The 27,893-nt window shown below is 55.6% G+C and overlaps 1 protein-coding gene across 2 annotated transcripts; it reads left to right on the top strand.

Annotated features, from left to right (window-relative positions):
- Window positions 1–83: 83 nt before the first annotated feature.
- Window positions 84–27,669, top strand: ZNF385A (zinc finger protein 385A). Of its 2 annotated transcripts, none has more exons than XM_038752827.1 (8): window positions 84–150; window positions 7,223–7,368; window positions 11,628–11,738; window positions 16,658–16,823; window positions 19,088–19,342; window positions 25,565–25,734; window positions 26,216–26,311; window positions 26,661–27,669. In XM_038752827.1, exons 1-8 carry the CDS (start codon window positions 141–143, stop codon window positions 26,889–26,891), a joined length of 1,185 nt encoding a protein of 394 aa, XP_038608755.1. In that variant the 5' UTR covers window positions 84–140; the 3' UTR covers window positions 26,892–27,669. The 2 variants fall into 2 exon arrangements, with proteins under 2 accessions (XP_038608755.1, XP_038608754.1); XM_038752826.1 differs by having other exon boundaries at window positions 11,571–11,738.
- Window positions 27,670–27,893: the final 224 nt, after the last annotated feature.

Raw genomic sequence — 27,893 nt, 5'->3', positions numbered from 1 at the left:
TCCTTTCCTCCCTCCCTCACCTGCTGGCCGCCCCGCCCCGGACCCTCCCTCCCCCCCCCCCCCGCCCCCAACCTCCCAGCCCTGCCAGATCGGCCCCGGGGACAGAGCGGCGTGGAGCCCCGAACACCTGGGTCCCCAGAATGATTCTCGGTGAGTGGCCGCCGCCGCAGCCCCCCGCCTCCCCGGGCCCCCTCCCAGCCCGCCGCCACAGCGTCCCCCCCCCCCCCCCGCTCTCGGAGCCGTCCCCCCCCTTAAAATTTGGTTGCACATCTGCTCCCTCCAAATCTGGTTGCACATCTGCCCCCCCAAAAAATCTGGTTGCACTTCTGCCTCCTCTAATCTGGCTGCACATCTTGACTCCGGAACAGCAGCGAACCCCCGAAATTCCAGAGAGTTCAAAGGAAGGGACGGGACGAGGGGGGTCGAGATGGAGCGCGCCCGCTTCCCGGAGCGGGATAATGAGGTCGTTTTATAGAGCTAGGGCTCCTGCATATTACATGGGTTACAGAGGTTGAGGGTAGCAGGCCTGGCTGGGGTGGGGTGGGGGGGTCAGGTGCTCCTCTACCACAGAAGGAAGTGTGGGGAAGGTTTGGGGGCTGGGAATGGGGTGGGGGGGCGGGGGCCCTTGGCTGGAGGGGTTCAGGGAGGTGGTGAGCCGGGGGAGGATCAGGAAGGTGGGGGGTTGGAGTCAGAAAGGGAGGACAGAGTCTGGGGGGAGGGGGCTATCGGGAGCTAGATGAGGGATGGGAGACTAAGAAGCAGGGGGTGGGGTGGGCTCAGGGAGAATGGTTGGGGGCCCCGGGAAGCCTTGAAGGCCGGGCAGCTCCAAACCTGTCTGGGGTGGGGCCTAGGGGCCGACACGCCGGGGCCTGCCCCGGCCTCGCTCCCGCCTCACTCTGCGGGCCGGGGAGCTTAGGAGAGGAGCCCCTTCCCTGCCCCAGCCCCTTCCCCTTCATCTCCCCCTCCCATCCCCCGGTCGGGCTAATCTCCCCTCTCTCCGGTGCCCCCCCCCCCCGCCCCCTGCCCCTTCAGGCTGGTTCCTGGGCCCCTATTAGGGCGGAGAGACACCCCACCCCCACCCCGGCTCGACCACCTGTGCCACACACACACACACACACACACATCCATCCACCCTGCACACCTGGCTCAGCCTTGCCTCCGGGCCCCTGCTCCGCCTGGCCTTCCCCTCTCGCTCCTCGCCCTGCCTGTCTCCGGCCGTCTCTGTCTCCGTCTCTTTGTTTCTCTCCCCGCTGCGGGCTCCACTGCCCTGGAGCTGGGGACCAATTCGGCTCCATCATCATCATCATCATCATCAATCGTATTTATTGAGCGCTTACTATGTGCAGAGCACTGTACTAAGCGCTTGGGAAATACAAATTGGCAACACATAGAGACAGTCCCTACCCAACAGTGGGCTCACAGTATAAAAGGGATATGTACATTCCCCATCGTCCTGTGACACCCTCCCCTAGGTGGAATCTCCCCCCTTTCCTACTCTCCACCCTGAATTCCACAGCCTCGTGTGACCTCCCCTCTCGTCCAACCCGATTTGCTTGTATCTACCCCAGTGCCTAGTACAGTGCCCGGCCCATAGTAAGAGCTTAACAAATACCATAATTATTGTCAGAATTATCCCGCTACCTGGGAACCGAGGGGAGCAGACCTCTGGCCTGGCCCCGGACATAGAGGAAGGGGAGAGAGGGGCAGTATTCCGATCCGGGAGGCAGGATTCCTGGGTCCTCCCCTCCCCGGACCACCCCCCCCTCCTTGGAGAGTAGAGTTTCCGACTCGATAATTACCCCCTGCCCTGTACCGCCGCAGGAGGAGACAGGGCTGGGCCGTTGGCGCCCCACCACCCAGAGAGGGAGGGAGGCGGGGGAGACGCCCAGTGTCTGAGCCTCCCCCTGGATTCGGGGTTCGGGATTCGGATTCTGCACCGCGTTCCAGGTTCCTGTCGCTGGGTTCTGAGTTAGGAGCCGTGGATTCCATAGTTTAGGATCTCAGCTCATCTCCCCGACCTTTACCTCCCGACCTCACCATGACTGCCCCGGGGATTCCGGAATTTGACTCTAGGTTGGGTGTCCAGGGAACAGTCCTGGAGTCTAGACCAGGGCCGAAGGAAGTGAGGGAGAAGGGGGGCGTTGGTGGAAGGAAGGGTCTGAAGACCCCCGCATCTCCCAGATTCACACGCAGAAACCAATCCCTCCAGCCCCCCCCACCCCCCACCAGTCCTCATTCCCAAGGTTCCTAGGCCCGGACTCTGACACCGACCCCCCCGCCCCCGACATCATCTTTCATCTCCTGACTTGGATCAATCAATCTCATTTATTGAGCACTTACAGTGTGCAGAGCACTCTACTAAGTGCTTGAAAGAGGATGATACAACAGAGTTAGTAGACGCGTTCCTGCCCCAAATGAGCTCGCAGTCAAGAGGGGGAGACAGAAATTAATACACCATTAATATAGTGAAGCAGTGTGGCCTGCTGGATAAGAGCCTAGGCCTGGGTGTTAGAAGGACCCGGGTTCTAATCCCGACTCTGACACTGCTCTGTGATCTCGGGCAACTCATTTAACTTCTCTGTGCCACAGTTATCTCAGCGGAAAATGGGGATTGAGACTGTGAACCCCTTGTGGGACAGGGATTGCATCCTATCCGGTTTTCTTGTATCCGCCCCGGCGCTTAGAGCAGTGCCTGGCCCATAGTAAGCGCTTAGCAAATACCACAACTGTTATTATTATAAGTAAATTACGGATATGGACATAAGTGCTGAATAAAGGGTGCAAATCCAAGTGCAAGGGTGAGCAGAAGGGAACGGGAGAAGCCCCTCTAATGCCTGTTTAATAATAATAACGGCATTTATTAAGCACTTACTATGGGCAAAGCACTGTTCTAAGCGCTGGGGGGGTTACAAGGTAATCAAGTTGTCCCACGGGGGGCTCACAGTCTTAATCCCCATTTTACAGATGAGGTAACTGAAGCACAGAGAAGTTATGTGACTTGCCTAAAGTCACACAGCTGACAATTGGCGGAGCCTGGATTTGAACACACGACCGCTGACTCCAAAGCCCGGGCTCTTTCCACCGAGCCACGCTGCTTCTCTAAGCAGCGTGTTTACTTGTACTGATGTCTGTCTCCCCGATCCGAAGACTGTGAGCCCGTTGTGGGTAGGGGTTGTCTCTCTTTATTGCTGTATTGTAGATTTCAAGAGCTTACTACAGTGCTCTGCACACAGTGAGCGCTCAATAAATGATTGAATGAGTGAATGAATGAACAATTTGTCCCTCCCTGGGGAGGGGAAGACCAAGACAGGCCCAGGCCTCTAACTGTGCAGTCCCTAAGGTAGGCTGGGCTGGTCGGTGGGGGGCGGGGGAAGGGGCAGGGTGAAGACCCCCGTCCCCTCCTTCGTCTAGACCAGTTGAGGAGTCCGAAGCTGCCGGGAGAGGTCCGAGTCGCGGACCGCCCGTAGCGATACTAAATGTGTCCTATGGGCTTAGGACCGAGGGAAATTGGAGCCTTGCGCTGGAACTATTAATGTTCAAAGTGTGGGGGAGGGCGGGGGGGGGGAATTAGGGGACGGAGGGTCTCTGAGGGGGCTAGAGAGAGCCGGGCTCAGGGCTAGGAAGTCCTGACTCTAGGTGCGCCCGGGCTCTCCCAAGCAGGTAATTAGGATAATGAGCGTCCCCGCCCTCTCCACGCAGGCCCCTACTAGGCGTTGAGACGCTTGATTCTCCCATCTCTGTCATTCACTCATTCAATCGTCTTTATTGAGCGCTTACTGTGTGCAGAGCACTGTACTAAGCGCTTGGAAAGTACAATACAGAAATAAGGCGAGACAATCCCTGCCCACAACGGGCTCACGGTATGGACACCCCTTTTACCCCCGCATCCCGGGCCTCCCCCGGCCCCAAGAGTCCAGTCTCCCAGTCTGGCTTATAGTAACAATAGTATTTCAATCAATCAATCAATCAATCAATCGTATTTATTGAGCGCTTACTATGTGCAGAGCACTGTACTAAGCGCTTGGGAAGTACAAATTGGCAACACATAGAGACAGTCCCTACCCAACAGTGGGCTCACAGTCTAAAAGGGGGAGACAGAGAACAGAACCAAACATACCAACAAAATAAAATAAATAGGATAGAAATGTACAAGTAAAATAAATAAATAAATAAATAAATAGAGTAATAAATATGTACAACCATATATACATATATACAGGTGCTGTGGGGAAGGGAAGGAGGTAAGATGGGGGGATGGAGAGGGGGACGAGGGGAAGAGGAGGGAAGGGGCTCAGTCTGGGAAGGCCTCCTGGAGGAGGTGAGCTTACGAGAGCTTACTATGTGTCAAGCATTGTACTAAGCGTTGCCCTCCCTCTGGTTCTGGCAAACTGAGCGGGTCGGGGGGAACCTCCTCCTCCTCCGTAGGCCCCCCGGCTCCGGTTCAGCCGAGCAGAACCGAGAGACAGAGAAGGGGGAAGGGGCGGCAGGGGATCGGGGCGACCTGGGAGATGGGAGGGGGCAGAGGTGGGAGCACCGCTCTTGGCGGGGGGGCGGAGCGGGCAAGGAAAATGGGCTGGGGGACGAGGCCAGGATGCCAGAGTGGGGGCGGGGCGGGGGGCTCGGGTGTCTCTCACCATTCTCGGGGCAGCTCAGGGCTCGTTAAGGTTTGGCCCCCGGTGCCAACTCCGGGGAGGAAGCAGGCTAGAGTGTCCCCCTAGGCCCTCTGCCCCCCTCCCCCGCTGTCTCCCCGTCTGTTTGCCCCATCCTGGGTCCTCTCTCCACCCCTCCCCGGGAGCCCCCCACCCTCCACTCTGTGCGCGGATGATAGCGGGGGGCTTCCAGTCAAGCCCCCAGACCCAAGTCGGCCTACTCCCCCTCCTCCCTCGCCGGGAGCCCCGTCCTTCCAGCTGGAAGAGGGTTAGGGGGTACCGCCTCCCCCAGGCCTGACCCTCCCCCATCCTCTCCCTCCACCCCCTGTCCTCCTCCTCCTCCTCCTCTAATCCCTGCTCCCCCGCCCTCCCCTCTGCCCCACTTTCCCGGGGCTCTGATTGGTTGTTTCTCCCTGGCCGGCTTGAGAAGGTTGGGGGGTAAGGGGGGCAGGACCAGGGACAGGGCACTGCCAGGCTGGGCAGCCCTGCTGGGGGTGGGGTGGGGGCAGTTCCCCGGGGCACGTGGGCATCGAGCAGCTCCAGGTACTGGGTCCTAGGGGTGGGGGGCGGGAGGGGGTGTGGGGGCAGGAGGGAACCAGGGGGTCCCTCTTACCCAGCTGGGCCTGAGGTGGGGGACGAGGGGGCGCCTGGACAGCTCGGTCTCCTGTGTCCTTTGTTCGTGGAGTGGGGAGAGGCCTGGGCGCTGGGCGACAGGACTGGGATGTTTTGCTGACTCCCCCCTCGACCTCCAGATTGCTACAGGAGTCTGGGGGCGACGGACTGAGGCGGGGGGAGGGAGTCATATGGGGGCTGGGGTGGAGGGAAAGGATTTTCGATTCCTCTTTCGGGTCGGTCCTACAAGCTCCTGGGCCTTGACTAGGGAGCAAGGCTTCCTGCCGCAAAGGAGAAGCATAGAAGCCGAGCTGGGGGGAACTCCGGGAGCTGGGGCAGGGGGTGGGGGCAGTGGGAGGGGCAGGACCCCGGCCTTCCCAGCTCCAGCTTTGGCTCGGGGGGAAAAAGGAGGTCATGAGAAGCCCCCGGCGGCTCCCAACGACCTCCCGACCGACCCAACCCTTAGGCCTCAGTTCCCTCTCTAGCTAGCGCTAGATCCTGGGGGGTATGGACAGCAGAGCTGGGAGTTTAATAATAATAATAATAATAATGGTATTTGTTAAGCCCTTACTATGTGCCGAGCACTGTTCTACGCACTGGGGCAGATACAAGGTAATTAGGTTGTCCCACGCGGGGCTCACAGTCTTAATCGTTAATTAATTAATTATTAGAGAAGCAGCGTGGCTCAGTGGAAAGACCCCGGGCTTCGGAGTCAGAGGTCATGGGTTCAAATCCCCGCTCTGCCAATTGTCAACTGGCAAGTCACTTAACTTCTCCGTGCCTCAGTTACCTCATCTGTAAAAGGGGGATTAAGACTGTGAGCCCCACGTGGGGCAACCTGATCGCCCTGTAACCTGCCCAGCGCTTGGAACAGTGCTTTGCACGTAGTAAGCGCTTAATAAATGCCAGCATTATTAATCCCCATTTGACACATGAGGTCACTGAGTCCCAAAGAAGTTGATACTTGCCTCAGGTCACACCATCATCATCAATCGTATTTACTGAGCGCTTACTGTGTGCAGAGCACTGTACTAAGCGCTTGGGAAGTCCAAGTTGGCAACATATAGAGACAGTCCCTACCCAACAGTGGGCTCACAGTCTAAAAGACTGTGGTGGAGACAACAGACTGTGGAGACAGCAGACAAGTGGTGGAGTCGGGATTAGAACCCACGTCCTCTGACTCCCAAGCCCAGGCTCTACCTCGCTCTCGCCTGTCCCGCCATCGACCCCCGGCCCACGTCATCCCCCGGGCCCGGAATGGCCTCCCTCTGCCCATCCGCCAAGCTAGCTCTCTTCCTCCCTTCAAGGCCCTGCTGAGAGCTCACCTCCTCCAGGAGGCCTTCCCAGACTGAGCCCCTTCCTTCCTCTCCCCCTCGTCCCCCTCTCCATCCCCCCTATCTTACCTCCTTCCCTTCCCCACAGCACCTGTATATATGTATATATGTCTGGCCATATTTTTTACTCTATTTATTTATTTTATTTGTACATATCTATTCTCTTTATTTGATTTTGTTAGTATGTTTGGTTTTGTTCTCCGTCTCCCCCTTTTAGACTGTGAGCCCACTGTCGGGTAGGGACTGTCTCTAGATGTTGCCAATTTGTACTTCCCAAGCGCTTAGTCCAGTGCTCTGCACATAGTAAGCGCTCAATAAATACGATTGATGATGATGATGATGATGATGAGCCACGCTGCTTCTAAATAGGACTCCCGGGTTCAAGGCCCACCCCTGTCTGCGCGCCCAAAGACCCGCCCCGACCCCTGAGGGGGGGAAGCTCCGGGAAGCCCGATAAGGGGGGGGGGGTGCGGGGTCAGAGTGGGGGTTGGGTCCAGTTTGAACCCCACCCCCTGACCCCAGAGGGTGGTACGGGCCCGGCCCCCTTCCCCCCTCCCTACCTCTGAATGACCCCCACCCCGTGACCCCTTCAGGGCGAGCTCTGACCCTTTCCTCGTCCCCTGGCAGGCGGCCTGAGCCGGGCAGGACCCCTCCCCTTGTTCCATCCTCCGGTCATGGCTCCCCCAGCCCCTCCGCCGCTGGACCTAAAACGGCTGCTGCCCTTCGCTCTGGAGCCGGCCCCCCCGCTCGGCCTCTTCGGAGGCTTCGGCACGGTAAGACGGCCCCCGGCCCACCCACACCCGCCGTCCCTCTTTCCTCCCGGACCCCCTTTTCGGGCCCGAGCCGGGATGGGGAGGCGCTGGCCGGGGTTGGGGGTTGGGGGGGGGACCCTTCCCCTCCTCGACGCCGCCACCCTCGGGACCCGGGTAGCCCGACGCCTCCCGCCTTGTGCGGAGCGGCCGCCCCGGGGGGTCAAAGGGCGGAAGACACGCGGGGCGGGGAGGGGAGGGGAGGGGAGGGGAGGGCCGCCTCGTCCCCAGCCCCCGGAGCCCGAGCCCCCCAGCCCCACCCCCGGCTCCTCCCCCGGGGCGGGACTCCGTCCCGAGCGGCGCCTCCCCCGTCCCCGGGCCGGGCCGGCCGCACAGCCGAGACACCCGGGCAGCCAAAGCCGCCTCCCGCAGCTCCCCGGCCCGGCCCCCCCTCGGCCCACCCCCTCCCCACCCCCCCCGCGCCATGGAGCCGCGGACGCCGGGGTCCCGCAGGGTAAGCCACCCGCCCCCGCCTTTCTCCACCGCTGCCGCAGCGCTCCCCCTCCCCCCACCCCCGCAGATCCCCCCCCCAGATCCCCTCCAGCTCCCTCCAAGACTGCCCCCACGTCTCTTCACCCCACCCCCACCCCGGGTCGCCCCACTTTCCGGACTGCGGGGTTTGGGGGGAGCTGAAGGTCCCGGGCTCCATCCGCAGAGGAAAGGGACAGAACTGCCCCTGGTCACCCCCTCCCCTCTCTCCCTTGATTTCTGAGCACTCCCCCTCCACCCACGGGGAACCCTGGCAGTGCGGGGGGCTGGCCTGGGAGAGATGGAACTGCCCCCCCCCCAAAGCCGGACACCTGGGGGTCCATCTTGCACGGCCAGTCCTCCCCCCTCCCCCCCCAATGTCCCCCATCGCCCCTGCGGGCACCCCAGAGAGCACCCAAGGTGTGAGGGCCCTGGGTGAATGCAGGAGGGGGGCTGCAAGGGGAAGGCTCTCCCACTCCTGCAGGGTTCCTGGAGGGAGCAGGACGCCTGGGTCCTTCCTGAGCCTGGGATCGGAGGAGATGGGGGATAAGGAAACAGTTTGGGGGGTTTTTGGCGTGGGGGGAGATCTAGCTCCAAGGCCTCAGCTCCCGGGAGAGAAGGGCCTTGGGGTGGGGGTGATTGGGGGCCAAGCCCCCCCACCCCCCCACCCCCGCCCATCCCCCGGCTGCGGGCTGTTGGCGGGTCAGGTTTCCCGGCTGGTTATAGGGTTTCAGGTTGGGCAACATTCCACCCCCCCTACCACCACCCGCTTCCCCCCCAACCCGCATACTCTCTGCAGGGTCAGGAGGAGGGACTGGGGGGGTCAGGCCGCGGTGGGGTGGGGGATGCGGAAAGACACCCCTGCCTCACCCTGGGACAGAGACGGGCAAGGGGATACGGAGGGTCAGAGACAGGCGGACACACAGGACAGGCAGACACACAGGACAGGCAGATGAACATGAACACACGGGTCATAGAGACAGGCAGATGGACACATACGTACATCAGGGATGGACAGACAGATAGACACATGGGCCAGAGGGAGGCAGTCAGAAGGATACGCAAAGACAGGAGAAAGATGGAGAGACACCCGTATGTCAGAGAGAGACAGGCACGTGGACCGGAGAGGGACAGATGGACACACACATTGGTCAGAGACAGACAGATGGACACGTGGGCTGGGGACAGGCAGATGGACATGCGCACAGGTCAGAGAGAAAGACAACTGGACACAGAAGTTAGAGAGAGAGAGAGAGACCAGCGGAAAGATGGACACACAGGACAGGGTAGTGGATAGACCGTGGGCCTGGAAGTCAGAAGGTCATGGGTTCTAATCCCGGTTCTGCCACATGTCTGCTGTGTGACCTTGGTCATGTCACTTCTGTGAGCCTCAGTTACCTCATCTGTAAAATGAGGATTAAGACTGTAAGCCCCCTGTAGAACAGGGGCTGTGTACAACCCAATTACCTTGTATCTATCCCAGTGCTTAGTACAGTGCTTGGAACGTAGTAAATGCTTAACAAGTGCCACAATTGTTATTATTATTATTACAGGACAGACAGATGGGAACACATAGAGGTCAGAGAGACAGACGGAAACGTGGGCCAGAGAGAGACAGCCTCATGGATACACAAAGACCAGAGTGAGATGGACAGGCATGCAAATGTCAAAGTGAGGTGGATTCAAGGGCCAGAGAGCGGTGGATAGACACACAGGTCAGAGACACAGACAGATTGACACATGGGACAGTGAGAGACAGACAGTTGGACGCACAATTCAAAGAGACAGTTGGACACCCAGTCTGAGAGACAGACAGATGCACATACCTCTATGCACAGACAGGATAGATAGATGGAAACACACAGGTCAGAGAGACAGACAGACGTACACCCAGTCAGGAAGAGGAAGACAGACAGATGGACATCCAGTCAGAGAGAGGAAGACAGATTAATACACACAAAGGACAGACAGATGGAAACACACAGTTCAGAGACAGGCAGGTAGACACACAGAGAGACAGTTGGACACACGCGTCAGAGAGAAACAAACAGATGGACGCAGTCAGAGAGAGAGAGACAGATGGACACACAGGTCAGAGAGACAGGCAGGTGGACACACGGGCCAGAGACAGGCAGACAGAAAGATGGACACATAAAGGCAGATGGGCAGACACAGGTCGGAGAGAAACAGGCAGGTGGACACGTAGCAGAGAGAGAGACAGGCAGGTGGACACACAGGCCAGAAAGAGATCAATGGACAGGTCAAAGATAGAAGACATAGCCAGGGGACCCAGAGGCCCAGGTTTTCTTTCTCTCTGTCTCTCTGTCTGTCTCTCTCATGCCCAACCGGACATCTCCCATAACTGACCTGAAGCCTTGGAGATGGGAAAAGAAGAGAATAGGAGGGATTGGGGGCAGGGGAGGGAAAAGAGATTGGCACCTGTTAATAAAACCGTAAACCTGAACCAGCCAAAGCAAAAGGGGGATAATTGGTGGGAGAGGGGACACAGGGGTTGGGAAATCTCTTTCTCATCCCAAGCTCCTCCATCTCCTCCCTGCTGCCACCTCCCCAGGGAAACTGAAAGTGATTCCCACCTTGTCCCTCTTTAATGATGGTGTTTATCAAGTGCTTACATTATGTCAAACAATGTGTCAAGTGCTGGACGAGGTTCAGGATCATCAGGTGGGACACAGTCCCTGTCCTACACAGGTCTCATAGGGAGGGAGAGCAGGAATCTTCTGCCCATTTCACGGAGGAGGAAACTGAGGCCCAGGGAGGTGAAGTGACTTGCCCAAGGCCACACAGCAGGCCAGGGTGTGGCAAAAACCCCAGTCTCCTGACTGCCGGGCCTGTTATCTCTCTGCTGACCTCCCCCCCCCCCCCCGCCTCCTTCCCCTTTGCTCTCAACTCGCCCCCTCCCCAGCCCCTTGCCCAGGGAACCCCAGATCCCCACATTCCAGAGGCCCAGAGTCCCAGATCAGACACTGCAGTTCTCTCTCCACAGCCCCGTTGTTCCTGTGGGCCTCCCACCTCCCCCGTGACCCGCTTTTCCCCCAGCCCCAGCCGCATTCCACTCTGGCCACTCCCCCGGACCCCTGAGGGGGTTCTTTTCCGGCTCAGGCTCAGACCCCAGGCAACAACCCTCGTCCCATTCCCCTGGAGAAGCCAAAATCACAGCCCTCTCCTTCCCCTACCCCCCGCCCCTTGGCCAGTGCCCGGAGAGACATCTGCTGACCCGCCTGAGGGGTGGAGGGTGTTGGGAGTGAGATATCCCAATCCCACCCTTTCCCCCCCACCCCCCGCCTCCTGGCTCTGGGAGGGGAAGTTTGGAAGTCCTGGGCCCTCAGATTCCCACTATGTCCTCCACCGACCTGAATCCCGCACAGCCTCCTTGATCCTCCCCAGAAGCAGACGCATCTCCTCGAGTGGAGGAGGCTGAGGACGTGGAAGGGATGGGACCCGGGAGGCTGATGGGAGCTGGAATTTCAGGATTTGATCCCCGTCCCCCTCCCACCCACCTCCACCCCACCAACTCCAGCCCCACAGCTGCCCGTTTGGGCTGTGGGATTCCTTGGGGGAGAAACAGGGGTTGGGGAGGGTGGAAACACTGGGGTCCGTTGGGAAGGTGCAGGGATGGAGGGGGAGGAAAGAAAGGGATCTCCAGGCTCCTGACCCATTGCCCACTCACCACCTGGCAGGCCGGTGACCTCCAGGGTCAGTGTGGGGCTGGGGGTCACCAGCTCCCTGTCTCCCAGATGGACCCCGTGCAGAAGGCCGTGCTGGCCCACACCTTCGGAGGACCTCAGCTCCGGACCAAGCGGCCCATCATTTCCTGTAATGTCTGTCAGATCCGCTTCAACTCCCAGGTAATAATAAGCATAATAACAATTGTGGTATTTGTTAAGCGCTTACTAGGTGCCAGGCACAGCCCTAAGCACTGAGGTGGCTACAACCAAATCGGGTAGGACACAGTCCCTGTACCTCACGGGGCTCACAGTCTCAATCCCCATTTTACTGATGAGGGAACTGAAGCACAGAAAAGTGAAGTGACTTGCCCAGGGTCACACAGCAGACACATGGTGGAGTCGGGATTAGAACCCATGATCTTCTGACCCCCAAGCCCATGCTTTATCCACTGCACTATGCACTATGCTGTTTCTCTAGCGATGGGGTGGGTGGCAGGGCAGGAGGACAGGGAAACAGGATCTGTGGGGTGGAAGAGGGGGTGGTTTCTGGGTCATTTGATGGGAAATAGGCACAAAGTCATTAATATGTAATGATAGTAACTGCGGCATTTGTTAAGCGCTTACTATGTGCCAAGGAGTGGGGTAAATACAAGATAAACAGATGGGGCACAGTCCCAGCCCCTCATCTGGGTCAGCAGGCTGGAATGTGTCTGTTTGTTGTTCTATTGTATTCATTCATTCATTCAATCATATTTATTGAGCGCTTACTGTGTGCAGAGCACTGTACTAAGCACTTGGAAAGTACAAATCGGCAACATATAGAGACGGTCCCTACCCATCAATGGGCTCACGGTCTAGAAGGGGGAGACAGGCAACAAAACAAGTAGACAGGTGTCAATACCATCAGAATAGATATCGTACTCACTCAAGCACTTAGTACAGGGCTTTGCACAAAGTAAGGGCTCAATAAGTACCATTAAATGAATGAATCCTGGCCAGACTCTCTGAGGTCATCACAGCCTGCCCCTGCTTCCACACAGGAAGGCCGGTGCTTGGTTAGTGACCCTGGAAGGCTATGGCCCACCCCTATCTCTGTACTGTAGACCCTGTGGAGGCTGAGAACCCAGGTGTCCTGGACCCCACCTCCCCTCCCAGTAAGTTCCTTCCCTGACTGGAATCCAGTTCTCCCCCTCCCCACCTCATCCCCAGATGCACCTTTAAGCCTGATGCAGAAGAAGAAAGGGGGAGAGAGAAATGCTTTGAGATCTCCCTGTTAATAGAGGAGGGGCTGAGGGCAGGGTCTTTTGGACGGGGAGGGGGAGACACCCCCCTCAGGGGGTCAACATCAAGGTTCATCACAGGAGGCAGAGCCCGTCACCAGGGCCAGAGCAGACCCCACATCCCCTGTCCAGTCCCTATCGCTTCCTCCTCCTCCCCTTCTTCACCAATATCATCCCCCTCACCTTCAACCCTTCCTCCTCCTCCTCCCTTTCTTCCTTTTAATAATAATAACGATAATAATCGTGGCATTTTGTTAAGCGCTTACTATGGGCCAGGCACTGTACTAAGCCCTGGGGTAGACACAAGATCATTGGGTTGGACACAGACCCCTGTCCCAGGTGGGGCTCACGGTCTTAATCCCCACTTTACAGATGAGGTAACTGAGGCACAGAGAAGTGAGGTGATTTGCCCAAGGTCACACAACAGACTCGTGGCAGAGCCGGGATTAGAGGCTATGTCCTCTTACTCCCAGGACCGCTAGGCTATGCTGCTTCTCTTCCTCCCCCTCCCTACACTCCTCATTCATTCAGTCGTATTTATTGAGCGCTTACTGTGTGCAGAGCACTGTATTAAGCGCTTGGGAAGTACAAGTAGTCCTCATCACTAGTCTCCCCCACCTCCTCCTCATTATCCCGCTCCACGGCATGTACCGGTCACCTGCTGTGTAGGGACACGTTGTCCTGGGCCTGCGGCCCCCAGCACAACCGGGCTGGTCAGCTAGGCAGCGGGCTGGTCAGCGAGGCAGTGGGCTGGGCCTGCGGACACTAGGTCTGGATGTGACTCAGGCAGGAGGGCGGTGGCGGCTGTGGAGCGGCTTGGCCCTTCCTAAGAGGTGATCAGAGTTTTGGCCCGGGCTGGTGGGTGGGGTCCCCCAGGCAGGCGGGGGTCTGAGTCAGCCGCCTGGACTAGGCCGGAGCCCTGGCTCTCTGCCACTCGGCCCAGAAGCGCCAGATTCAAAAGCCCCAGCGTGGGCTTTTGGTGGATCTGCTTGGGGTCTCAACACTCCCCGCCCCTCCTTCACTCATTCATTCATTCATTCAATGGTATGTATTCATCAATCGTATTTATTGAGTGCTTACTGTGTGCAGAGCACTGTACTAAGCGCTTGGGAAGTACAAGTTGGCAACATATAGAGACAGTCCCTACCCAACAGTGGGCTCACAGTCGAAAAGGGGAAGACAGAGAACAAAACGAAACATACTAACAAAATAAAATAGATAGAATAGATATGTACAAGTTAAATAAATAAATAGAGTAATAAATATGTACAAGCATACATATATACAGGTGCTGTGGGGAAGGGAAGGAGGTAAAATGGGGGGATGGAGAGGGGGACGAGGGGGAGAGGAAGGAAGAGGCTCAGTCTGGGAAGGCCTCCTGGAGGAGGTGAGCTCTCAGTAGGGCCTTGAAGGGAGGAAGAGAGCTAGCTTGGCAGACGTGGGAAGGGAGGGCATTCCAGGCCCGGGGGATGATGTGGGCCGGGGGTCGATGGTGGGACAGGCAAGAACGAGGTACGGTGAGGAGATTAGCGGCAGAGGAGCAGAGGGGGCGGGGTGGGCTGGAGAAGGAGAGAAGGGAGGTGAGGTAGGAGGGGGCGAGGTGATGGACAGCCTTGAAGCCCAGGGTGAGGAGTTTCTGCCTGATGCGCAGATTGATTGGTAGCCACTGGTATGTATTGACCGCTTACTGTGTGCAGAGCACTGTACTAAGCACTTGGAAAGTTCAATACAGCAAATAAAGAGAGACAATCCCTGCCCACAACGGGCTTACGGTCCAGAGTGCTCACTGGGAACTTGCGAGAGTAAGCCCCACTTTTCCTCATCTCCCACTCCCTTCTGCATCACCCTGGCTTGCTCCTTATGCTCTCCCTCTGCCCCAGCCCCACAACACTTATACATAGATCTGTTATTTTATTGATTTATATTGATGTCTGTTTATTTGTATTGATGTCTGTCTCCCCCCTCTAGACTACGAGCTCACTGTGAACAGGGATTGTCACTCTTAATTGTTGTGCTTTCCCAAGCATTTAGTTTAGTGCTCTGCACACAGTAAGCGCTCAATAAATATGACAATAAACACAGTGAAACAACTGACACATTGCTTGCCCACAATGCAGCACCTTTGGGGCTCCCCCTCCTCCAAAGCCTCCCTCCTCTGGGACCCCGCCCACACAGGTGGTTCATTCATTCATTCATCTATTCATTCAATCGTATTTTCATTCATTCATTCATTCAATCGTATTTATTGAGTGCTTATTGTGTGCAGAGCACTGGACTAAGCACTTGGGAAGTACAAGTTGGCAACATATAGAGACGGTCCCTACCCAACAATGGGCTCACAGTCTAGAAGGGGGAGACAGACAACAAAACAAAACATGTAGACAGGTATTTATTAAGGACTTACTGTGTGCAGAACACTGTACTAAGCGCTTGGGAAAGTACAGTACAACAATAAACAGTGATAGCCCCTGCCCACAACGAGCTCACATTCATTCGTTCAATTGTATTTATTGAGCACTTACGGTGTGCAGAGCATTGTACTAAGTGCCTGGGAGAGGACAATACAACAATAAACAGACATAATCCCTGCCCACAACGAGCTTACAGTCTTGGCGGGGAGACCGACATTAAATAAATTACAGAATTGCACATGAGTGCTATCTATGGGGCTGGGAGGGGGTGTTGAACAAAGGGAGCAAGTCAGCATGACGCAGAAGGGAGTGGGAGAGGAGGAAAGGGGGACTTAGGGAAGACTTCCCGGAGGAGATGTGCCATCAATACGGCTTTGAAGGGGGAGAGAGTAATTGTCTGTCAGATTTGAGGAGGGAAGGTGTTCTAGGCCAGAGGCTCTGCAGACACAGGTGGTGTTATGAAGGGGTTGGGGGGCTGCCCTTGTATCATCATGATGGCATTTATTAAGCACTTACTATGTGCAAAGCTCTGTTCTAAGCGCTGGGGAGGTTACAAGGTGATCAGGTTGTCATCATCATCATCAATTGTATTTATTGAGCGCTTACTGTGTGCAGAGCACTGTACTAAGTGCTTGGGAAGTACAAATTGGCAACATATAGAGATAGTCCCTACCCAAGAGTGGGCTCACAGTCTAAAAGGGGGAGACAGAGAACAAAACCAAACATACTAACAAAATAAAATAGAATAGATATGTACAAGTAAAATATATAAATAAATAGAGTAATAAATATGTACAAACATATATACATATATCCAGGTGCTGTGGGGAAGGGAAGGAAGGAAGATGGGGGGGATGGAGAGGGGGACGAGGGGGAGAGGAAAGAAGGGGCTCAGTCTGGGAAGGCCTCCTGGAGGAGGTGAGCTCTCAGCAAGGCCTTGTTGTTGTCCCACGGGGGGCTCACAGTCTTAATCCCCATTTTACAGATGAGGTAACTGAGGCACAGAGAAGTTAAGTGACTTGCCCAAAGTCACCCAGCTGACAATTGGCAGAGCCGGGATTTAAACCCATGACCTCTGACTCCAAAACCTATGCTCTTTCCACTGAGCCACACTGCTTCTCACGCTGTTTCCTTGGATGAACCCCCACTGCTCTGAGGAGGTTGTGGACTGGGGGGACGGAGCCCACTTCACTGTCTTCCCGGTCTTCCTGACCAGGCACATCTCTTAGAACATTGTGCTTTGAGATCCCTGGAGCAGGGTTGCTGGTATCCTTCCACCCCTGGATCAGATTTTCTTGTGGACACAAAGTAGTCACCGGAGCAGATGTGGGGGTAAGGGGAGGTGTCCTGGGGGGGGGGGGGTTCTGGGGGGGGCGTCCTCCTCACTGCCTGATTCCTCCCCACACAGAGCCAGGCGGAGGCTCACTACAAAGGCAACAGACACGCGCGGAGAGTCAAGGGCATCGAAGCTGCCAAGGGTCGGGGCCGCGAGCCGGGCTCCCGGGAGGCCGGGGACGGGGTCCCAGTTGCCAGCAGCCCAGGGGGCGGAGATGGCGGCGGGGGCCCTGGGCCAGGTGAGTCTCCTCCTCAGCTCTCCGTGCTGGTGGGTGGCGATGTCTACGTGGGAGAGGGGTCTCGGGGCATGGGGTGGTCTCCGAGTGAATGGGAGGACTCTGGGGGTGGAGGGGGTCTCTGGGTGGATGGGGGACTCTTTTCTCTGTGAGGGCTTTGAGTGAATGGGGAAGTCTTTGCCAGTGGGAGATTTGGGTTAGGGGGTGTCTCTGTGTGACTGGGGGATTCTTTGCCAGTGGGTGCTTTTGGTGGGGGGGTGTCTCTGTGTGACTGGGAGATTCTTGGGGGGCATCTCTGTGTGGACGGGGGACTTTGGGTTGGGGGGGATCTCTGTGTGGGTGGGGAACTCTTTGGGTAGGGGGCTATGTGTGAACGGGGGGGGACTATTTACCAGTAGGGGACTCTGGGTGGATGGGGGGCTCTGAGTGGGTGATGGGGGTCTATAGGTGGATGGAGCTATCTCTGAGAGAAAGGTGTAATCGGGTTTCTGTCTTGCCGCCTGGAGAGACCCCCATGAACTCAGGGTTACCAAGCTGCTGACAGGGACCGGGCTGGTGGCTCAAGGCAGGGCAGGGGTCTGGACTAGGTCCTGACAGGATCATCATCATCAATCGTATTTATTGAGCGCTTACTATGTGCAGAGCACTGTACTAAGCGCTTGGGAAGTACAAATTGGCAACATATAGAGACAGTCCCTACCCAACAGTGGGCTCACAGTCTAAAAGGGGGAGACAGAGAACAAAACCAAACATACTAACAAAATAAAATAAATAGAATAGATATGTACAAATAAAATAAATAAATAAATAAATAGAGTAATAAATATGTACAAACATATATACATATATACAGGATGGGCCTGAAGAATCCGTAAACATCCGTCCTTGACCTGGGGCCAGGGGAGGGGTGTGAGGGGACCTCAGGGGCCCGGGACCCTTCTCTCAGTGGAGGTCACTGGAGGGGATGCGTCCTCCCTCCCGCCCAGAGGCCCCAGGGGTCCGGCTGCACCAAAAGCAAGGACCAGCAAGATTCGCTCCTCTCCACCCCCGTCCTCCCTGTGACCTGGACATCGGATCGGCCGTAGATCTTTGATGGCCATAAATTATGGAGCAGCGGCCCTGCCTCTGGCGTCTCTGCCAACCCTCACTGTCTGCCTGCCTCTTGGCCTAGCTGGCTGCCTCCCTAGGCTGTGTGTGTGTGTGTGTGTGTGTGTGTGTGTGCGCGCGTGCGTGCATCCGTCCGTCCATCCATGTTTGATTAGCTGTCTTTCTCTTTTTCTCTAGGTATCTCTATTAATTTCAGTCTCTGTGTGTGTGGTCTGAACGTGTGTCTCTGTCTGTGGGGGCCTCTGTGAGTCTATCTCTGTGGTTGTCTCTGTGAGTGTCTCTACCTCTGTGGGTGCCTGTATCTCTGTCTATCTCTCTGGGTATCTCTGGGTCTAGCTCCATGGTTGTCTTTGGGTCTGTGTCTTTCTGTGTCTATTTCTGTGGATGTCTCTGTGTCTGTGCCTGTCTCTGTGGGTGTCTGTGAGTGTCTCTGTGCCTAGCTCCATGGGTGTCTCTGGGTCTGTGTCTCTCTGGGTCTATTTCTGTGGGTGTCTCTGTGGTGAAATCTCTGGGTGTCTGGGTCTCTGTGGTTATCTCTGTGTGTGTCCGTGTCTGTCTCTGTGGGTGCGTCTGTGAGTGTCTCTATCTCTTTGGGTGACTCTGTGTCTAGCTCCGTGGATGTCTCTGGTTCTGTGTCTCTCTGTGGGTGTCTCTGGATCTGTCTCTGTGTCTACCTCTGTGTGTTTCCAGTCTCTGTGGGTATCTCTGGGTTTGTGGGTGTCTCTGTGTCTGTGTCCATCTCTGCGGGTGTCCCTGAATGTCTCTGTGTTTGTCTCTGGGCAGGAGGCCGAGGGGGCGGAAGGGTCTCTCCCAGCCATTTCCCAACCTGGGCTCTGGGCCAAGATCTGAGCTAAGCAGGGAGGACCAGTTTGCTTCTGGGAAGGGAGACTACTGGGGACCAGGGGTGGAGGCCCCTTCCCCAGCTCTCTGGTGGACCTGGAGTGTCCCAGGGCCTCCCCGCAACAGGGTTTGGTTGGGGGGAGGCGCATCCGAGGGGCAGGAAGGACATAGGAATTTCTGGGATCTCTTCGTTGGGGGGGAGGCGCATCCGGGGGGCAGGAAGGACATAGGAATTTCTGGGATCTCTTCAGGGCAGCGTGGGAGTGCAAGCCTCCTCCTCCGCAGCCGAATCTTCCTGATGCTCTCCTTCCCATCCGCAGGAGCAGAGAACGGCCTGGTCCCGGCCCCGGCCCCCAGCTCCCCGCTCTCACGGCCCGGTCCTCCTTCACCCCCGGGCTTCCCAGAGCCGGGTCGGGCCGGGGCGCAGGCCGGGGCTGGGGCGCAGGCCGGGGCTGGGGCGCAGTCCGAGGGCGGAGCCAGCCGGGAGGAGGAGGAGAAAGCCAAGCGCCTGCTGTACTGTGCGCTATGCAAAGTCGCCGTTAACTCTCTGTCGCAGTTGGAGGCACATAATAAAGGTAGTAGACCCCTGCCCGAACCCTCCACCCCCAAATTTCCCCCCTTAACTCTCCTCAGCTCCCCAGACCTCTGCCCCACCTACTAGGCTGCAGCCTTCCCCTTTCCCATGACACTCCCCCACCCCAGCCCCTAATAATAATAATAATAACAATGGGGTATTTATTAAGTCCCTCTAGCTGTAAGCTCATTGTGGGCAGAGAATGTGTCTGGTTGCTATATTGTACTCTCCCAAGCACTTAGTACAGTGCTCTGCACACAGTAAGCACTCATTAGACACGATTGATTGACTGATTGACTGCTTTCTATGTGTCTTGTACCTCTGGGGTACATACTAGATAATCAGGTCAGACATAGTCCCTGTCCCACATGGGGCTCAAGTCTAAGTAGGAGGGATAAAAACAGAGAAGCAGCGTGTCCCAGTGGAAAGAGCACCGGCTTTGGAGTCAGAGGTTATGGGTTCAAATCCCTGCTCCGCCAATTGCCAGCTGTGCGACTTTGGGCAAGTCACTTAACTTCTCTGCGCCTCAGTTACCTCATCTGTAAAATGGGGATGAAGACTGTGAGCCCCACCGTGGGACATCCTGATCACCTTGTAACCTCCCCAGCAGTGCTTTGCACATAGTAAGCGGTTAATAAATGCCATCGTTATTATTATTATTATTATTTAATTCCCATTTTACAGATTAATCGATAAATGGTGGTATTTATTAAGCACTTATTAAGAGTTGATAGACGTGTTCTCTGTCCACAACAAGCTCATAGTCTAGAGAGGGAGACAGACAATAATATAAATTACTGATATGTACATAAATGCTGTGGGGCTGAGGTTTGGGTGGATATCAAGCGTTTAAATGGTACAGGTCCAAGTGTACAAACTACACAGAAGGGAGAGGGAATCGGGAAAGAGGGAGATGTGGAAAAAAGAATGAGTAAGGGGAAAAGTGCTGATTTCAATCAGTGGTATTTATTAAGCGCTTATTGTGCACTAAGCATTTGGAAGAGTATAACAGAGTTGGTAGAAACGTTCCCTGCCAACAATGAGGTTACAGTCTAGAGGATTAAGTGCCCCGAATCTGATGGTGAGGAGTTTCTGCTTGATGTGGTGATAGATGGGCAACTACTGGAGGCCCTTGAGGAGTGACAAGACGTGCAGAACAATTTTTTAGACAAATGACCTTGGCCACAGAGTAAAGTATGGACTGGAAAAGGGAGAGGACAAAGTCAGGGAGGTTAGCAAGGAGGCTGATGCAGTAGTCGAGACACGGTGTGACAAGTGTCTAGCTCAGCATGGTAGCAGTTTGGTTGGAGAGAATTCTAGAGATGTGGAAAGAGAATTGATTGAATATGTGGGGTGAAGGAGATAGATGATGAGTCAAGGATAATGCCAAGTTTGTGAGCTTGGGGGCCAGGAATGGTGGTGATTTCCACAGTGATGGGAAAGACCAGGGGGAGGAGACAATTTGAGAGGGAAGATGAGAAGCAGCATGGCCCTAGTGGCAAGAGTGCAGGCTTGGGAATCAGGGGATGTGGGTTCTAATCCCAGCTCTGCCACTTGTCTGCTGTGTGATCTTGGGCAAGTCACTTAACTTCTCTGTGCCTCAGCTACATCATCTGTAAAATGGGGATTAAGACTGTGAGCCTCGTGTGGGGCAGGAAATGTGCCCAGCCTGATTACCTTCATTCATTCATTCAGTCGTATTTTTTGAGCACTTACTGTGTGCAGAGCACTGTACTAAGCGCTTGGGAAGTACAAGTTGGCAACATATAGAGACGGTCCCTACCCAACAACTGGCTCACAGTCTAGAAGGGGGAGACAGACAGCAAAACAAAACATATTAACAAAATAAAATGAATAGAATAGTAAATATGTACAAGTAAAATAAATAGAGTAATAAATATGTATAAACATATATACAGGTGCTGTGGGGAGGGGAAGGAGGTAAGGCAGGGGGGATGGGGATGGGGAGGAGGGAGAGAGGAAGGAGGGGGCTCAGTCTGGGAAGGCCTCCTGGAGGAGGTGAGCTCTCAGTAGGGCTTTGAAGGGAGGAAGAGAGCTAGCTTGGCGGATGTGCAAAGGGAGGGCATTCCAGGCTAGGGAGAGGACGTGGGCCAGGGATCGATGGTGGGACAGGCAAGAATGAGGCACAGTGAGGAGGTTAACGGTAGAGGAGCGGAGGGTGAGGGCTGGGCTGTAGAAGGAAAGAAGGGAGGTGAGGTAGGAGGGGGTGAGGTGATGGACAGCCTTGAAGCCGAGAGTGAGGAGTTTTTGCCTGATGCGTAGGTTGATTCGTAGCCACTGAAGATTTTTGAGGAAGGGAGTAACATGCCCAGAGTGCTTCTGCAGAAAGATGATCTGGGCAGCAACATGAAGTATAGATTGAAGTGGGGAGAGACAGGAGGATGGGAGATCAGAGAGGAGGCTGATGCAGTAATCCAGTCGGAATAGGATGAGAGATTGAACCAGGAGTTTGGATGGAGAGGAAAGGGTGGATCTTGGCAATGTTGCGGAAGTGAGACCGGCAGGTTTTGGTGACGGATTGGATGTACAGGGAGAACGAGAGAGCGGAGTGGAGGATGACACCAAGTTTGCGGGATTGTGAGACGGGAAGGATAGTAGTGCCGTCAACAGTGATGAGAAAGTCAGGGAGAGGGCAGGGTTTGGGAGGGAAGATAAGGAGTTAAGTCTTGGACATATTGAGTTTTAGATAGCGGGCAGACATCCAGATGGAGATGTCTTGAAGGCAGGAGGAGACACGAGCCTGAAGGGAGGGAAAGAGAGCAGGGGCAGAGATGTAGATTTGGGTGTCATCAGCGTAGAGATGATAGTTGAAGCCGTGGGAGCGAATGAGTTCACCGAGGGAGTGAGTGTAGATAGAGAACAGAAGGGGACCAAGAATTGACCCTTGAGGAACCCCTACAGTAAGGGGATGGGAGGGGGAGGAGGAGCTCGCAAAAGAGACTGAGAATGAACGGCCGGAGAGATAAGAGGAGAACCAGGAGAGGACAGAGTCTGTGAAGCCAAGGTTGGATAGCGTGTTGAGGAGAAGGGGGTGGTCCACAGTGTCGTAGGCAGCTGAGAGGTCGAGGAGGATTAGGATAGAGTAGGAGCCGTTGGATTTGGCAAGCAGGAGGTCATTGGGGACCTTTGAGAGGGCAGTTTCCGTGGAATGTAGGGGATGGAAGCCAGATTGGAGGGGGTCGAGGAGAGAGTTGGCGTTGAGGAGTTGTAATCTACCCCAGTGCTTAGAACAGTGCTTGGCACATAGTAAGCACTTAACAAATGCCATTACTATTATTATTATTATTATTAGTTCAGTTCTGGACATGTAGAGTTTGAGTTGTCCTGAATCAATCGATAAATAAATCATATTTATTGAGCGCTTACTTTGTGTTGTTGTATTGTACGCTCCCAAGTGCTTAGTACAATGCTTTGCACACAGTAAGCACTTAATAAATATAATTGAATAAGTGAATGCAGAACACTGTACTAAGTGCTCGGGAGAGTACAACACCACAGTAGAACAGACACTTTCCCTGCCCCCCTTGAAGGCAGAAGGAAAGAGGAGATTGTGGAGAAGTCTGTCCTGGAGATGTAGGTTTGGGAGCTATTGGTGAAGAGATGGTATTTGAAACTGAGAGTTTCAAGGCTGTAGATGGTGAATAGGAGGGGACCCAGAACTGAGCCTTGAGGGATTCCCACAGTTAGAAGGTGGGAGACAGAGGAGGAGCCCGTGAAAGAGACTGAAAATGAGTGGCCAGGGAGATAGGAAACAAGGAGAGGACAGTATCAGAGAAGCCAAAGTTTGATAGTGTTTCCAGGAGATGGGTGGATGCCAAGACAGCTAAGAGGTCAGGGAGGATTAGTGTGAGGTAGAGTCCATTGGATTTGGAAAAGAGGAAGTTGTTGGTGACTTTAGAGAGAGTGGTTTCAGTGGAGCAGCTGGAAGCCAGATTGCAAGAGTTGGAGTGGAGGAAGCAGCAGAAGTAGATAACTCATTTGGAGAGGAATGGGAGGAGAGAGATGAGGCCATAGCTGGAAACGACAGTGGGGTCAAGGGAGGGGTTTTTTAGAATAGAAAATACGTGGATCTGTTTGTTTGAAAGCTGAGGAGAAGGAGCCGTTGGAGAATGAACAATTAAAGATTCAACCATTCATTCAATCATTCCTATTTATTGAGCGCTTACTGGATGCAAATCAATCAATCAATCGTATTTATTGAGCGCTTACTGTGTGCAGAGCACTGTACTAAGCGCTTGGGAAGTACAAACTGGCAACATATAGAGACAGTCCCTACCCAACAGTGGGCTCACAATCTAGAAGGGGGAATGCAAAGCACTGTACTAAGCCCTTGGGAGAGTACAATATAACAACAAGCACATTCCTACCCACAACGAGCTCACCGTCTAGAGGGGGAGACAGACATTAATGTAAAGATGGCAGGGAGGAAGGGAAAGAAGGCCTAACACAAGTGTTTTAATACGGCGTGAAGGGATGAGGTCGGAGGCGCAAGTGGAGGGAGTAGATTTTGAAAGGAGACAGGCCCTCTCTTGGAAGATGGCTGGGTAAGCTCCCCCTCTAGACGGTAAGCTCACTGTGGGCAGGGAATGTGTCTGTTTATTGTTGTATTGTACTTTTCTAAGCGCTTAGTATAGTGCCCAGCCCACAGTAAGCGTTCAATAAATACGACTGAATGAATCATAATAATAGTTGTAATATTTGCTAAGTGCTTACTGTGTGCCTTACACTGTACTAAGCGCTGAGATATTCATTCATTTATTCCATCAGTTGTGTTTATTAAGCGCTTGGGAAATAATAATAATGATGGCATTTATTACTCGCTGTGCAAAGCACTGTTCTAAGCGCTGGGGAGGTTACAAAGTGATCAGGTTGTCCCACGGGGGGCTCACAGTCTTAATCCCCATTTTACAGATGAGGTAACTGAGGCACAGAGAAGGGAAGTGACTTGCCCAAAGTCACATAGCTGACAGTTGGTAGAGCTGGGATTTAAACCCATGACCTCTGACTCCAAAGCCCGTGCTCTTTCCACTGAGCTGCGCTGCTTCTCTAATACAACAATAAACAGTATATTCCCTGCCCACAACGAGTTCACAGTCTAGAAGGGTAGATAAGCGCTGAATGAATGACAGAAAACTGAGGCACCAAGAAGTTAAGTGACTTGCTCAAGGTCACATGGCAGGCAAGAAATGAAGCTGGGATCAGAAAACAGATCAATCAGTCAATTAATGAATGGTATTTATTGAGTACTTACCGTGTGTGAGCTCCGTACTAATCCGTAACCTTCCTAACCGTTCTTCCATTATCGTTGTTACGGTCTCTATAATGATGGCATTTCTTAAGCGCTTACTATGTGCAAAACACTGTTCTAAGCGCTGGGGGGGATACAAGGTGATCAGGTTGTCCCACGTGGGGCTCACAGTCTTAATCCCCATTTTACAGATGAGGTAACTGAGGTTCAGAGAAGTTAAGTCACTCGCCCAAGGTCACACAGCAGACATGTGGAGGAGCTGGGATTAGAACCCATGACCTCTAACTCCCAAGCCCATGCTCTTTCCACTGAGCCACACTGCTTCTCTATCCATCTAGCTGCTGGTCTGCCTCTTCCACGTTTTCCCTGGACTTTTCCTAGCATTAGTGTCTTCTCCAGAGAATCAGTCCTCCTGATTATGTGCCCAAAATATGCTAATCTAAATTGAGTCACTTGGCCTTCCAAAGACCACTTTGTCTTAATTTGCTCAACTCTACGGATGCACATACCCAGGCCCATACTCTTGCCAATAATAATAATTATTATTATTATTATAGTATTTGTTAAATGCTTACTACATGCCAAGCGCTGTTCTAAGCACTGGTGTAGATACAAGGTAATCAGGTTGTCCCACGTGGGGCTCACAGTCTTAATCCCCATTTTACGGATGAGTTAACTGAGGTACAGAGAAGTTAAGTGACTTGCCCAAGGTCACACAGCAGACAAGTGGAGGAATTGGGATTAAAACCCACATCCTCTGACTCCCAAGTCTGTGCTCTTTCCACTAAGCCACAGTGCTTCTCTAATAAGTCATGCTGGTTTTCAGCCCCGGATCCCAGACCCCCAAACCTCCCCTGGTTGGAAGGTATGAGGGGCGGTGGGCTAGGACGAGGGACAATGACCTCTGGCCTTCTCCCCCCCCCCCCCCCCCCCCCCCCCGGCCCCCCTTCTCAGGCACAAAGCACAAGACGATCTTGGAGGCCCGGAGCGGACTTGGGCCCATCAAGGCCTACCCCCGGCTGGGGCCCCCCGCCCCTGGGGATCCCGACCCGCCATCCCAGGATCGCACCTTCCACTGTGAGATTTGCAACGTCAAGGTCAACTCCGAGACTCAACTCAAACAGGTGGGATGCGGCCCCGACCCGGGCTCCCCCTCTGGGGGAAGGGGAACTTGTGGAAACTGAGAAAAATTGGGGGTGCCTATCCCGAACCCCCAAGCCCCCCAGTGCAGACTCATCCCCTGTTGACCACGTTGACCTTCACTCCAGCCCATCCTTTCCCTGACTCTGCCTCTTCCTTCAGGCCCCACCCTGACCAAGCCCCTTCTCTACTCAGGCCTCACTACCACCCCCAAACTGACCAGGCTACTTTGTCTTGCCCTGCCTCTGATCCCACGCTCTTCACTGGTCCTTCCCCAGACCCTACCCCACCCAAATCACGCCCCCTTCCTTTGCCCCTTCCCAACAACCCCCCTCCCTATCCTTTTACCACCCCCCTTACCCAGTCTGCCCTGCCCCTGACCGTGCCCTCTTACCCAACCCGCCCTCTTGACCACGTCCATTCCACACCTCGCCCCTGACCACGTCACTCCCTCCTCCTCCTCAGCACATCTCGAGTCGACGACACCGGGACGGAGTGGCCGGGAAGCCCAACCCCCTGCTCAGCCGCCACAAGAAGCCACGGGGACCCGGGGAGCTGGCGGTAGGTGCTTGCAGAAGCTGGGGAGGTTGGGGAGGTTGAGGCCTGCAGCTATGGGAGGGGCTGAGGGTGAAGGTTGGGAGGCTGGAGAGGCTGGGGAGATCGAGGGCTGGCGCTGTGGGAGGCTGGGAGGCTAGAGAGGTCGAGGCCTACACCTGTGGGAGGCTGGGAGGCTAGAGAGGTCGAGGCCTACACCTGTGGGAGGCTGGGAGGCCAGGGAGGTTGAGGCCTGCACCTTTGGGAGGCTGGAAGTCCGGGGAGGTTGAGGCCTGCACCTGTGGGAGAGGGCGGTGGTTCGGAGTCCTGGAGCTCAGGCGCCAGGGTCCCTGACCGCCCACCTCTCCCTGCCCAGGGGGCCTTCGCCTTTGCCAAGGAGCTGCCCAAGTCTCTGGCTGCGGGCCTGCTGCCCAGCCCCCTGGCCGTGGCGGCGGTGATGGCGGCGGCCGCCAGCTCCCCACTGTCCCTGCGAGGCCCGGCCGCGCCCCCCCTCCTCCAGGGACCTCCGCTCGCCCACCCTCTCCTGCACCCCGCCCCCGGCCCCATCCGGACAGCCCACGGCCCGATCCTCTTCTCCCCCTACTGACCCACCTCCATGGAACCCAGGCGGCGGGCTCTTCCTTTTAGAACCCAGGCGGCCGGGACCCCCAGCCTGCCCCCTGCTTCTACCTGAGGAGTGGGCTACTCTCTTCCTACCTCCCTCCCCCCCTATAAAAGGGACAGGGAGCTCGGGAGGACCCCCTCCCCCAAGTTTATTCCAGCACCTCAGGGAACCCCATCCCTTCACCCCCATCCTCTCCCCTTGGGGACCCCCTCCTCTCTCCAAAGCCTTGCCCGCCCACCTCACCTTCAGCCCGGTCCAGACTGGGCCACAAGCCATTCCGGGGGGGGGGGGGAGGGATGGGGGCTGGCTCCTCCCGGCAATAATTGGACCTTGGGGCGCCCCCTCCCCCCCCTTCCGCACCCCCTTCTCTCTCCCCCAGACCTGAGTGCTTCCGCGGGGAGGGATGGGGGGGCGGCACCCCAGAGCACTTTTGGTGGCTGCACACCCGTGAGGTCACCGTGTCTGCCTCCCCCCCTCCCCACAACCCGGGTTCACCTTACACACCAGCCCTGGGGGGCGGCCCTCCCCCCACCCTCAGCCCCCTCCAACTCCGCAAAACTGTGAGCAAAGAGCAATAGCCCCCCACCCCATCTCGCCCTCTCCCCCCCAGCGCTCTCAACTGCACAACTCCAGCTGGGGGTGGGGAGACCCCCCACCCCACCCGCCCTTCTCCCTTTATTGCGTTGTCTCCGTCCTTCCCCTCGTGGCCCTCTTTTCCTGTTTCTGCTTGACGATGTAGCATCTCTGACCATCAATAAAATTCCGCCCCCCACCTCTGGATCTCCGCTGCCTGCTGTGAGTCTGCTTCTGGGGAGGGGGGAGACCAGGGGAGAGGCCTCACTGGCCACTTAAGTGGCCGAAAATCGAGGCGTCGAGGTCCCCTTTGGCTAACACAGAGCTAGGAAAGAAAGGGCCATCGGCTGAGGGCCTGGGCGAGGAGCTTCCCCCTTGCGACCACGAGAGGGCGCCCGAGGCGAACATCCA

The sequence above is a fragment of the Tachyglossus aculeatus genome, chromosome 10 (assembly GCF_015852505.1).
Source record: "Tachyglossus aculeatus isolate mTacAcu1 chromosome 10, mTacAcu1.pri, whole genome shotgun sequence".
NCBI classification, from domain to species: domain Eukaryota; kingdom Metazoa; phylum Chordata; class Mammalia; order Monotremata; family Tachyglossidae; genus Tachyglossus; species Tachyglossus aculeatus.
Note: the sequence above shows the minus strand (reverse complement) of the source record. Positions and strands in the feature narration are given on the sequence as shown.

Bases quoted from the DNA above. Each gene is read 5' to 3' on its own strand.
- ZNF385A (XM_038752826.1), top strand. The intron at 16,824-19,087 runs GTGAGTCTCCTC...TCCCATCCGCAG, and splicing joins CGGCGGGGGCCCTGGGCCAG to GAGCAGAGAACGGCCTGGTC. The intron at 25,735-26,215 runs GTGGGATGCGGC...CCTCCTCCTCAG, and splicing joins CCGAGACTCAACTCAAACAG to CACATCTCGAGTCGACGACA.